The following is a 13,639-nucleotide window of genomic DNA, read 5'->3' as shown; positions in this document are numbered from 1 at the left end:
CATTTATGCTGAGGGTTTTAAATAAGTTAGTCAAGCTGAAGGCATTTTCCAAGGAAAAGTAATTACTTGTATATAATAACTCAAGGTTCCTTCAAAAAAAAAAAAAAAAATAACTCAAGGTCATTATATATACAACTAATGACCCACTAATCCATACAACTAAAGTTTGCAGATCAAGTTGATGATGTTGACAAAGCACGCTTAATTATGTCACCAACCAATGTTTAGACCATAATTTTCCACCTAATCCCATTTTTCCTAGCGCCGAAATCATGACGACAAACACAAGCAGTATCAGTAGCCTCTCAAACTACAACCGTGATAAAGAACTGCAAGAGTTTGACAACACCAAACTTGGTGTAAAAGGCCTGGTTGACTCAGGCATAACACAAATCCCTCGCATCTTCCACCACCCACCAGATACCTTGTTTCACCTCAGCAACACAGATAGCAGTTCAGAACAGGATCAGACGATACCTTTTATCGACCTCTTGAGTAGGCAACCAGAGATTGTGCAGAGTATCAGAGATGCTTCAGCTAAGTTTGGATTCTTTCAGGTGATCAACCATGGAATTTCAGTCTGCCTCCTTGACCGCCTGCTCGACAAAATCAAGGCCTTCCATGAACTGCCACCTGAGCAGAAGATCCCTCATTACAGAAGAGATACCACTACTTGCAGCAGTGGAGGAGTGGGATTTTACTCTAACTTTGACTTGTTTCAATCTGATGCTGCCAGTTGGAGGGATACTCTTGAGATTCGGCTGGAACAATTTGATCCCAAAGCTCTCCCAGAAGTATGCAGGTGAGTCTATGTTGATGAATTACTATGCGTTGCATAAGTCTGTCTCTTCGAGTGACCTAGCACTGGTTCTTGCTTTGCCTTATATTGAGATCAGTTGTCCTCAAGATCCCTTCTCTGCGCGGTTGACACAGCTAACGAGTAGTTAATTAAACGTGTTAAATCTATGTGTTCTGGTTTATTGATTTCGCTTAATCTTTCTTGCACTCGCTATAACAGGCATGATTTAGGAACTCTAATTTCAGACTTCTTACAAATTATGTCTGATTCTTGATTCCCTGATCAACTAATAATTATTCGGATAAAAGTTTTCAGCAATGTCTGCACACCCCCATACATGATTTATTTGTTGTTCTAGAGAAAATACTTCACATTTCTTTACTTAACAAGACTGCATATATTCAGACCTCCTCGGATTATGCCTACAAAAACCTCCACCTAAGTTGATATTGTAAAAAGGAATTAGAGATGTACAAAACTGAATTTTAATCTCTTCTCCTGTTGCAAGTTCTGTTAAAAATGACCAGTTGTTACCTTAGCTTCGTTATATTTAATTTTTGTGGATGGTAGAGAGGAGGTGATTGAATGGGACAAGGAAGTAAAGCAGCTAGCGAAGAGACTCATGCGATTATTGTCCGAAGGTTTGGGGTTAATTACGAACAAATTACTGGAGATGTCCTGCATCGAAAGAAGACTTATGGTCGGCCAGTATTATCCACACTGTCCTGAGCCTAACAAGACAGTTGGGATCACTGCACATACAGATCTTGAGACTTTGACGATATTGTTGCAGGATCAATGTGGAGGTTTGCAAGTTAACTGCCATGGAAAATGGATTGATGTGAAGCCAGTTCAAGGTGCTCTTGTTGTATCCATTGGTGACACGCTTCAGGTATCCTATCTTTATATTATCATTAGAACTATAAAAATTCTGAATCGCTAACATGTTAGCTACCAAACACATAAAATTTGGGAGAAACATCTTTAAACGCAGATCAAATATTCCCTCCGTCTCATAATATAGTTCCTGTAACCTATTTTGGAAATCCAAAAAGTTATTCTTGTTTCTATTTTTGGATAGTATGTAATGACTATTATACCCTCATTTTTTTTAACTTTATTCATTGTACTTCTTAAATTACCGTTGAATTTTACACATGTCATGTACTTTTTTCCAGTTTCTCTCCTAACTTTTGTCTATAATTGTACTTTTCACTTTTCTTAATGTACTTCATCTACTTTCTCTTCCTATTTTTTTAATACCGTGAAAAAACACAAACAAGAACTATATTATGAGACGGAAGGAGTATATGTTGAAGACTTCTATATCCTAACCATTAGATATCTCCAACATCCCCTTTCCCCCCAAAAAAATATGTTCTGTTTTTAGTCATTTGAAACTAATCTCTATGAATTCTATATAGATGATATGCAATGACGAATACAAGAGTGGAGAACATCGTGTATTTGCTAATTGTTTAAGTGAACCAAGAGTGTCTGTTGCAGTCTTCTTTGATCCAGGCATCAGTGAAATCGAGTATGGACCTTTGCCCGAGTTAGTTTCACAGGAAAAACCTGCATTGTATCAACAGTTCAAATTCTCCGATGTTCTTTACAAGGGCTTGGATACAGGGCTAGAAGGCGAGGGCAAGTACACAATCAACTACTTTCGACTATAAATCTGTGTGTTTCACAGAGAACTAGAAACATGTAATTTATTTTGAACATTCTCTATCCTGAGTACTTCAGACGCAATTTTAATCATGCAAAATTGCATACTCATGACTCATCCCTACAAAATAGTCAATTCTTTGGGATTTGTTTACTCCTTTAACCAATACGCTATGCCTTTTGAACATACTTTATAAATCAAAGTTTTGTAAGAAATTTCTAAGAAGGCAGCTTATCCTTACACTATTCCAAATTGTACATAATATTTCTTAAACAATGGCCCCTAACAACTCCCTTCCCCCAATCCCTTCCACAACACACACTATCCAAGTCACATTATTGACAAAAAAAAAAAAAAAAAAAAGATCTCACAATTTCATACAAATTTATTTTGAGAAATCAACAATACAAGCATAAGTAACCCAAACGAGGAGAATACGATCCACCTATAAGCTCAAATGAGGTTCCACACTAAAATTTATATGCAATAGTAGGAGTAACTCTTCTAGGCTTCTAGCTTATGAGTATAATCCATTAACCTCTCATTCTTCCCTCTTTAGGACAGCTCACAAATAGACAACAAAAGGATGTAAAGGGCCATACATATCTTATGACATCCTTTTGTACTTATCCAACTTTCTTAAATACTCGTACTATAGCCAATAATGTGTTAAATGAATAAAAGCCAAACATGCTCAGCTAAAAATAATTTCCTACAAGATAATACGGCTCTAATCACATCATTTTATCCTACTTTGGAGTGTAAATACAACTTTGTAACAGAAAGATGCAACAAAAGACCTCTCTTTTAGCCAACCTTCATATTGCATAATAATAATAAGCATAAGAAGCATAGTTTATGTCATGATAGAGTACTTTTTTTTTTTTTATTCAATTGCGTTGAATCTACACTTTAGAACCATGTGCGCATTATCACTATAGTATTGATTTTTTGAATATACTTTATGTCTTTATCTTTATTTGATACCATCCGCATTGGTTCCGTCAACTAAAACAACAATTGACTATTAATCTTTCTTAAAAGAACCATGTATATTTATAACTCTAAACCTTCTTCTAAGTAAACCACCCACCTATAATCAAACAAAATCTATCAGAGATGACAACATATAGTAATGATTATGATCGCCGTAAAGACCTAGAGGAATTCGAAGATACCAAACTCGGCGTGAAGGGCCTGGTTGACTCCGGCATAACTCACGTCCCACGTATCTTCCACCACCCACCTGAGACCCTCTTTGATCATGAACAGCCCCAAACACCCAACCCAGATGGTGAGCAAATCATACCTGTCATTGACCTCTCAGGTAAGCACGAGGAAGTGGTAAAGCAGCTGCGAGATGCCTCGGCTAAGTTCGGGTTCTTTCAGGTGATCAACCATGGGATATCAGTCTCCCTTCTGGACCGTCTGCTTGATGCTATTAAGGCCTTCCATGAGCTGCAACCAGAGGAGAAGATGCAGGTTTATCATCGCGAAACAGTCACTGCAGGCGGTGGAGTGGGGTTTTACTCCAACTACGACTTATTCCAATCAAAAGCTGCAAGCTGGCGAGATACACTTGCAATTCGTCTTGCTCCCATCCCAGTCGATCCCAGTATAATCCCTGAAGTTTGCAGGTTAGTCATTTATGTGTAACTATCATACTTCAACCATATATGCCACCAGATAAATATCAACCTTTATACGTCCGCTAGCTACCTATACATATATATACTGACATAATAAGAAAGTGACGGCCGGAAATATTCATTTGGACAATGGCTCCTCCACTCCTGCATACACTACAAGCTATTACCTAAACTATACTATACTCTTCTTATCATATACGGAGTAGGTTAGTTCTAAATTGTGTGATGTATATCGGGTAAAAGATATATCAATCAACAATAGTGCTGCTTTTCTGCAGAACAGAGGTGATGGAGTGGGATAAGGAAGTGAAGCAGCTCGCCGACCAACTCATGGGATTGCTATCTGAAGGGTTGGGACTAAGTGCTGATAAATTGACAGGGACGTCTTATTTAGGAAGGAGAGCTGTGGCCGGTCAATATTATCCATATTGTCCAGAGCCAAACAAGACGGTAGGTATAGCTTCGCATACAGATCCTGGGATTCTGACAGTCTTGCTGCAGGATCAAGTGGGTGGGTTGCAAGTTAAGTATGGTAGCAATTGGATCAATCTGAAACCAGTTCGCGGTACTCTTGTTATTAACCTCGGAGACTTATTCCAGGTACCTGACCTTCTAATGTCTAGAAAACATCTTTCTTCAAACCCAACTAATTATAGCGCAGGTCACAGTTTAAATATCAGAAAAGAAAATTCTGACAACAGAATGTTAATGTAAACTTGAATGAAGTAGCTTACATGATGTATCATATATACTCAGAATGCTTTCGGCTTTGCAAAGCTTACTCCTTGCATTTTGTTTCATTTAGATAATATCAAATGATGAATACAAGAGCGGAGAACATCGTGTATACGCTAATCCTTTCCTCAAACCACGAGTATCAATCGCATTCTTCTTAAGCCCAGGTATTTATGAGAATCTATATGGACCTTTGCCGGAGTTGGTATCACCTGAAAGACCAGCACTATATCAGCAACACACTTTCTCGGATTTGGTAAAAAATTTCTTCTCAAAGGAGTTGGAGGGAAAGTCCATGACCAGCTACTTCAGATTGTAATAATGTGATCTTTGGTTCCATGATATTAGCTTCAATTTGTATTATTGGTTGTATGATACAAGGCTTGGATAAAAATGAAATAGACATTTAACTATGTAATAACAAAGTTTATTTTGCCAGATGAGATAATTTAGAATATTCCTCAAATGTGACTCATAATTTCAATAAGAATAAATTGTGTGTCAAAGAACACCTAGCCCCTAAAGCTAACATTTATCCAAGCGACTAAGTACTGATGTACACATAATAGCATGAAGAATATTCAAATGGTATTGAAAACACTCCTTAGAACATGTGCGCGTTATCTTTACGGCATATGTTAAAACTTAACATCAACATCAACCACGGAAATCTCTTCAATAAAATCATGGCTGAATCATAAGAATGGCTTGAAAATCCATAGATGTCAATAATTGTGACGACTAAACACCAACCGGCAACCGAGAGGAGACAGTACAAAACTCGTCTTTGTGAAACCATTCATTCCCCCAAAAACATATCACAAATGACAACTAGCAAGATACTTCAAGATGATGAATATGACCGTAGTAAAGAGTTACAAGAATTCGAAGACACCAAACTTGGAGTAAAGGGCTTAGTTGACTCAGGCATAGCACAGATTCCACGTATTTTCCATTTCCAACCCGAGGATCTCTTTGATCATGAACCTCAACAACCCAACCCAAGTAATGATATGATCATACCTGTTATTGACCTCTCTGGTGAGCACAAGGATCTGGTGCAGCAGCTGCGAGATGGCTCAGCTAAGTTCGGTTTCTTTCAAGTAATCAACCATGGGATGCCAATCTCTCTCCTTGACCGTCTGATTGATTCTGTCAAGGCCTTCCATGAGCTGCAGCCACAGGAAAAGATGCAAGTTTATTGCCGAGATATGGTCACTGCAAGAAGTGGAGTGGGATTCTACTCTATTTATGATTTGTTCCATTCTAAAGTTGCAAGCTGGCAGGATACACTTGCAGTTCGTCTGGCTCCCATCCCTTTTGATCCCAATGAAATCCATGAAGTTTGCAGGTTAGTCATTAATGTGTTCTATCATACTTCAAGTATAATATCAGCACTAACTAAGCTAAGCCAAACCAGCTTTGCAAAAGAGTACTTCTATCGCCTTCTTTTTTTCTTCCCTTTGCTTCTGAGCTATGTTTCTATAGTTATATCTGATATCTATTCTGAAAGTGATCCTATTTGGATCTTAAAAGTCACAAGATCATAATCAGAACTGAAACCCACAAACTTTTTATCATGTTGTTGGTGTCCTCAACAAATTGATGTAAATATGGGGCACTGATTAATGTAATGACATACAGAACTCCGACGATATTCATATATGTAATGCCTCCTGTATAAACAACTACAAGGTCTAACCTAAATCTTTACGAAATTGGACTGAACTTTAATTCTTATCATCATATCTATTATAATCTATGTGATATCTGGAGAAGAAACAAGAAACATTCATTTCATGCAAAAATAGTGCTGGATTTCTGCAGAACTGAGGTGGTAGAGTGGGACAAGGAAGTCGAGAATCTTGGGGAAAGACTCATGGGATTGCTATGTGAAGGGTTAGGACTCAGTGCTGATAAGTTGACAGGGAAGTCCTATTTAGGAAGAAGACCATGGTCGGCCAGTATTATCCATATTGTCCAGAGCCTGACAAGACAGTTGGGATTGCTTCGCATACAGATCCTGGGATTTTGACAGTGTTGTTGCAGGATCAAGTAGGTGGGCTGCAAGTTGAATATGATGGAAAGTGGATTGATCTGAAACCAATTCATGGAGCTCTTGTTGTTAACATTGGAGACTTATTACAGGTATTTGTCTTTTATAATAATACTAGTAGTTGACATCTTTCTTCAATCTCAGAAACTAAGGCAGGACACAATTTACCAAACAAAACTGAATATTCTGAGGATAGACTGCTAATTGAAACTAGAAAGGGAGAATTACATCTAATTTGTATTAAAAGTTCAATGAAGCCTATAGTCTATGTTACTTAAACTCCTCATTTCAACTATGACATTGACATGATTACTCGATTCTTCAATTAGGACTAAATAATTTTTTTTTTAATAAAAAAGCCAAATTCAATTTAGCACACACTTGTATCAACATGAGTGCACGAGTTTGGTTCACATAGACAGCAGTCACATCATTAGTTCAGTACATTTTCATTCGAATGAAACTTATTCTTGAAATTGCCACTTAGATAATATCCAATGATGAATACAAGAGTGGAGAACATCGTGTATTTGCTAATCCTTTCCACACATCACGAGTATCAATTGCTGTGTTCTTCAGCCCAGGCATTCATGACAATATGTATGGACCGTTGCCTGAGTTGGTGTCACCTGAAAAGCCAGCACTGTACCAACAACTCAAATTCTCAGACTTGGTTAGGAGGTTCTTTTCAAAGGAATTGGAGGGCAAGTCCATGACTAGCTACTTTCGATTGTAAATTTGTTATCTCGGGTTCACAGTTATATACAGTACTTCAAATTTCTAGAATTTATTTGCAATCGTTAAAAAGTATGGCTAAAGCAGGGCCTAAGATCCTAGGAAGTCCTGATGAAGTATACTGTTGTCTACCTTACAATGTGCTAACTTGAGCTTCGATTATTGGATCAATAATAGTTATTTTTTCCTAACTAGTGAAAATATTACAGTATTAAGAGAAAACCACCCTAGACATTAGGAGAAGATTTCCAATTTGACGCGGCAAATTGAGAAAGCCAAGATTGCCATTACAATCAAGTAACATAATCGAATTACGTATATGTCCTATTAGGCTCTCCAAAAAAACAGGACTGTTTAATTCTTCAAATTCAGCAAAATTTCACCATTGCATAATTTGCATTAAAAGACTATCTAAAAACTACAATGGTTCAAACTCTGTTTCATCAAGACTAACATGACTTAGCCTACTTAGGTGTCCATCCTACATCCGAGTAACCCAAGTGTAATTTAACATAATCTCACATCACGTACACTTACATCCGCGTATAGAATAGAATTCACATTAATGTAACCTCCAGATGGTTGTATTTCGTTTTTTTATACACTTGTCCCATTTCTTTTTCAGGTACAAGTCATTTTCCTTGCTCCATCATCAGATAAATCTTGTACTAATCAAAATTCATACTCGTACTATTTATTCTCATCCTATCCACTTCCACATCATATTAATCAACATATAACAACATTCACATAAAAATCACAAAAATTCACATAAAATCAACAACAATCAAATTAATTAATTTTCCTTAATTTTCATACCTGATCTTATGGAAAAATTTGAGAAACCAAAAGTTCCGGTGATAATAGCAATGAAAGGGCATCCAGGCACCGGAAAAAGCACAATCGCCGCCGCAATCGCCGCCGTACTCCAGTGCACACTCATAGACAAAGACGACATCCGAGACGCAACACTTTTTCTCTCCTCCACCGCCACGTCATCAGCACTCAACGACCTCTCCTACGACGCCATGTGGCGCGTGGCATCAACGCAGATTCGCCTCGGTCTCTCCGTCGTCGTCGACTCGCCTCTTTCCCGGCGCCACCATCTAGACGCCGTCCGCCGGATCTCCGGCGAGACCCACCGTGTTTTGATCGTGGAATGTCGGCCGTCCGATGAAGGGGAGTGGCGGCGGTGGGTTGAACGGCGGGGAGAGGAAGATGGAGGGGTGGGGCATAAGCCGGCCACGTGGCAGGATATGGAGCGTTTGTTGGAAGGGTATGATGGATGTACGGAGTATGATGTGGGTGAGGTTCCTAGGTTGGTTGTTGATACTACTAATTGTGGGGTTGATGGGGTTTTATGTAGTGTTATAGAATTTATTGAAAATCACTGTGGCGATCATCCGTCGTGATCGGTTAAACATGCATCGCGTACATAAAGGGCTAAGTAGCTAATACGAGTAGACTACATAACAAAGGTTGTTCATTGTGTTTGTGAATGTCAATGGAGTAGTACATACATATGTGATTGAGTTCGGCATAATCTTTAATGAGTTATCCTTCTTAAATTAGAGGTATGTTTGCAAGTTATTCGCGTTCCTAAATTAGTAAGTATTGCAAGTAATACCGATCACAAATTTTACAATTTGTGCTTACTTTGTTAACTCACAAAATTAGATAACTTTATAATTTCATTTAGTTTATTGATTTATTAAGTGAATGAAAATTTTCAAGATTTAGCTTCTTTCCAACAATTTTTCTATGACTTTTAGGCTCGGTTTGTTCAAACCGTGAAGTCATCTTCCATGATCCTAAAAATCAATTAGTCAACTCATTACTTATCTCAAAACCAATTTGCACATTTGATTTAGCATCTCTAGAAAAAATTTCTACAATGAAATACAAAGTAACACTATCACCAATTCACCATAATAGTTGTCTACTGTCTTACCCTTCTTGAAGAAAGAAAATTTTCACAAAAAATTTGTAAGGGTAGCAATTTTTTTTATCGAAGTTAAGTATAAAGCTACTAATTCATACAAAGTACGAAGTATTAAACAATCGACTTTATGATTTTAGATAGAATAGGTTATTTTTTAATGTCCATTCCTAGCAAATTAGCAATTAGCCCACCACTACATTGTGGCCTTGTGGGTTATCTTAAAAAAAGCGAACATTCATTTTGCATAGATAATAACATTTACAACCATCGAAATCATCCCTTCTAATTCATAAGAATCATAACCATCGTTAACCAATTTTCTTCAAAAACATACCCAACACCCCTAACCATAGAAGATTTCTAATACAACGGTTGTAAATTCATTAGATTAACACTAAGAAATGAACTACCCTTAACATTGGAACACTAATAAGTTGAAGTAATCACATTGCGTAACTACGACCACGACCATGACCACGACCACGACCATGACCGCCTGATTGATCAGACCAACAATCAATAACATCCTCACCTTCCATTTGAAGATCAAGAGGGGTTTCACAATCTTTGACTTGCTTACCCAAATAAGTAAACTTAAAGGCCTTGTAGTTCAAACCCAATTCAAGGCAATAATTAAGCATAAGCTTTCCTAATGGAGCGTTACGCTTAATATTAAAAGTTACATCTTTGGTATTTTGCATTTGTACTGTAATCTTCACAGTTTTACCATCAACATTGCTTCCTTTTCCTCTGGACTTTCTTACGCTGCCGTCGCCCGGGGTAGGGCTGGGTGTCCTTGGCTTTGATGATCCTTCCATTGAAGTATACAAAGTTCTAAAATTTTGAAATCTTTAGTATAGAGGTTTCGTTGTTTTGCCTTTGCTACCATTTTATAGATAGGCTAAGGGAACTGTTAGTAGGGTTTTGAATTGTGAATTTTGTGATGATTGGGCCTTTAGACTTTGGATATTAAAAATTCAATTAAATTTTTAAAATGTAAGTGGAGTATTTGAAAGATTGTAAGTGGGGTAATTTAGATAGGGTGATGCTAAATGTTGCAAGTTGCAACAAAATATATTCGCTACAATCTTACGTGGCACTTGTTTATTGGTGCCACATAAGATTTGACTTGGTGCCACGTAAGATTTGACTCATCGTATTTATTTACTGCTCAAATAGTCGTATACTCATGGGAATGAAAATTGAGGAAAGAAGAAATTTATGGAAGTTAGAATATCTTATACTCCCGTAGAACATTATGATGAATATTATTTTTTACCTTTATCTTGTATATCATAGCTAAAATTAGGAAATATAATCCACATATTATATTTTATGTAATCTTTAAAGTTTGTTTTTATAATACTTTTTTAAAAAAAATAATAAACAACATGTTGCGATTATTATGAAACGGGGGGAATACAAAAGGGATTTTTTTTTTATTTTTTTTTATTTGTTTTTTTTTTTTTACGGAAGGGAGTATAAAAAGTTGGTATATTGAAAATGTATAACAATACACATCGACTATAATCCCATTAGATAATTTACTACTCGTCTACTCCTGAGAAGTCAAGGTTTTGTCAAATGGAATCTAGCATTTGGGACATAGTGCTCAAAGGAAAAACAGGCAAAACGTTACTACTAAACTCATAAGAAAAATAATTCACCATTAAACTAGCACAATAAATTTTAGGCAACAACTAAAACACCAACGAAAACTGAAAACACAAGGGTGATTTTAGGACAATTTTCAACAACACCCAATTCGTTACAACGCCTAATAAACAAAACAAGAACAACACATTAGGAAGAAAACACCCAATAACGAAGAAACTAGTACCCTAACAAAGCAATTAATTGATTAATTAAGGTAAAGTACGTTACTAATTAAATAGTAGATAGATGACCACCAATTTGATCAGCCCAACAATCAATAACATCTTCTTCATCTTCCATTTGAAGGAGATTAGGAGTATCAAATTCAGAAATTTGCTTACCAAGATAAGTAAACTTAAACCCCTTATAATCAACACCTAAAGTTTGACAATAATCAAACATTAACCTTCCTAATGCAAAATCTCTCTTTATCTTGTAAGAAACATCTTTGGTATTTTCCTTCACTACTCTAACCTTCACAATCTTGTCATTTTCTAGAATGTTCTTGTTTTCTCCACGTCCACTTCCCTTCTTCTTCGTTGATGAACCTTCCATGAATGTTTTTTTGTAACTTTTGAAGATGTTTAAGTTTATTTTCTTAAAGTTATGTGAAAGAATAGGGTAATTTTCTTTTTGTAGGTAGGTTAATTTGTTTTGATAGTAGTAAATGCTGTCTTCAATTTTCTTTTTACCCGTATTTATTGTGTGATTGGTTGATATACTTGGTATTTAACATAGAGATTATGAAAGATCTTAGGAATTAAAAGAACATATTTTTTGGAATACATTTTTTGTACATGTCATCCTTGCGCAGGGGTCATGCTAATCTTCTCAAGAACATATTTTTTGGAATATTAAAGGTTACATTTATTATAAAGACATGAAAATATGCTAATTTTGACTGTATGAAAATATATGGAGTAACTCTTAGTTTTTTTTGTTTTTTTTTTCTTTAATGCAAATGGAGTAACTCTTAGTAACTTTACACGGAGTACTCTTTTTTGTTTGAAAAGCTTAGTAACTTTATACTCTTATAATTTTTATAAGGAAAATGATAAACATAGTCCTAAGGCCTATAAATAAGGAGCTAAAAGTGGTAATATTTGATAAAATCAAGCATTTATTACATTGATTTGCGCGTGATTGTGTCATGAATTCACAAATTATTTTCATTTTAAGAAGTATAATAATGTTTTAAACATAACTCTAAGGGCTATATATAACATTACCGTTTTTATAAATAGATAATTAAAGATAATACGAGTTATTTATGTTTTGATAAGAGTAATAATCAAAGCGATACACTTATTTAAAAACAGCCTTAGTATAGAGTAAATACAGTACATAAATCACTAGGATAATTAGAACTTTTTGTAAAAGCAAAACTTTTCATTTTCAACCATGCAAACAACACTTCGTAGTTCCAATATTAATATTATAGGCAAAACAACTTCCAAAGGGTCGTAAGGCATTTATTTTCCTTTTCTCTTCTTATCTAAATTAAATAATTAATGCATCAGCTTGACTTTTACATTATTCACGTACTAATTTGACTTAATTTTTTTTATTCATACGTAAGACTTAAATATTACGGAGTACTACATATTATGTATACTTCTGTTGATTTAGATAGAATGTATATGTTTCAAAAAAAAAAAAAAAAGATAGAATGTATATTTTCATAATACTCCATATTAAAATATTAGAATTTAAAGTAATACAAAATTAAAATTATTAAGTGTCAAATCTATAAGTTACCGTAATACATATGTAGTCAAAGTAATACACTTATTAAGATATGAATGGAGTATGAAATAATCATCTCAAGAGTTTGTAAGAAAAAAATTAAATACTTCTAAATAAAAGAGGTTGAGTTTAGCAAGTATAAATTTGAAAATGAAGAATAACCATGAAGCATGTTGATGAACTGATGATAATCAATGAACTACAACTACCAGGGTATTGGGTATATCATTGTCAGATTGATTCCTTTGAAACTTTGGTGCATCAAGTCAAGTATCATTCGTCAGATTTTATGTCCAATTTTTCAAATTACAGTATACTTTGGTTACTTTTGTTTTGATTCTTTTGACTAGTCTTTTTATTTTATTTTTTAAATGTTTTTCAAGTAAACAAACTAATTAGTCTTTTCGTGAAATGAAAAATCAATTGTTAAGGGTCTATTTAGAGCATCCACAATGGTTGTGCATAAAGACCTACTAGCAATTTCTAAATAATTGCTAGCTACATACTAGCCATTGTGGAGCTACAACCTATTGTAGCCAAGTCAAACTACATAGCTCTATAGAGCTATATAGTTTTACTCCACCCAATATAATTATATTTATTTGTTTAATATATTTTATGTATTTGCTAATATATTTATTTATTTTAT

The 13,639-nt window shown here is 35.3% G+C and overlaps 3 protein-coding genes and 2 pseudogenes across 3 annotated transcripts; 4 read left to right on the top strand and 1 right to left on the bottom strand.

Moving 5' to 3' along the window:
• Positions 1-17: 17 nt before the first annotated feature.
• LOC110695790 (1-aminocyclopropane-1-carboxylate oxidase homolog 4-like) lies at positions 18-2,834 on the top strand. Its single transcript, XM_021873021.1, has 3 exons — positions 18-802; positions 1,370-1,691; positions 2,224-2,834. Exons 1-3 carry the CDS (start codon positions 273-275, stop codon positions 2,476-2,478), a joined length of 1,107 nt encoding a protein of 368 aa, XP_021728713.1. The 5' UTR covers positions 18-272; the 3' UTR covers positions 2,479-2,834.
• A 110-nt stretch (positions 2,835-2,944) lies between these two features.
• LOC110695795 (1-aminocyclopropane-1-carboxylate oxidase homolog 4-like) lies at positions 2,945-5,326 on the top strand. The gene is made up of 3 exons (XM_021873027.1): positions 2,945-4,108; positions 4,399-4,720; positions 4,926-5,326. The coding sequence occupies exons 1-3, from the start codon at positions 3,591-3,593 to the stop codon at positions 5,172-5,174; spliced, it is 1,089 nt and encodes a 362-aa protein (XP_021728719.1). The 5' UTR covers positions 2,945-3,590; the 3' UTR covers positions 5,175-5,326.
• A 102-nt stretch (positions 5,327-5,428) lies between these two features.
• On the top strand, positions 5,429-9,344 carry LOC110695778 (annotated as a pseudogene).
• On the top strand, positions 8,474-9,058 carry LOC110695672. The gene has a single exon (XM_021872906.1). The coding sequence runs from the start codon at positions 8,474-8,476 to the stop codon at positions 9,056-9,058; it is 585 nt and encodes a 194-aa protein (XP_021728598.1).
• A 687-nt stretch (positions 9,345-10,031) lies between the features above and the next one.
• On the bottom strand, positions 10,032-10,406 carry LOC110695667 (annotated as a pseudogene).
• Positions 10,407-13,639: the final 3,233 nt, after the last annotated feature.

The sequence above is a fragment of the Chenopodium quinoa genome, unplaced genomic scaffold (assembly GCF_001683475.1).
Source record: "Chenopodium quinoa cultivar QQ74 unplaced genomic scaffold, ASM168347v1, whole genome shotgun sequence".
Classification (NCBI taxonomy): Eukaryota; Viridiplantae; Streptophyta; class Magnoliopsida; order Caryophyllales; family Amaranthaceae; genus Chenopodium; species Chenopodium quinoa.
Note: the sequence above shows the minus strand (reverse complement) of the source record. Positions and strands in the feature narration are given on the sequence as shown.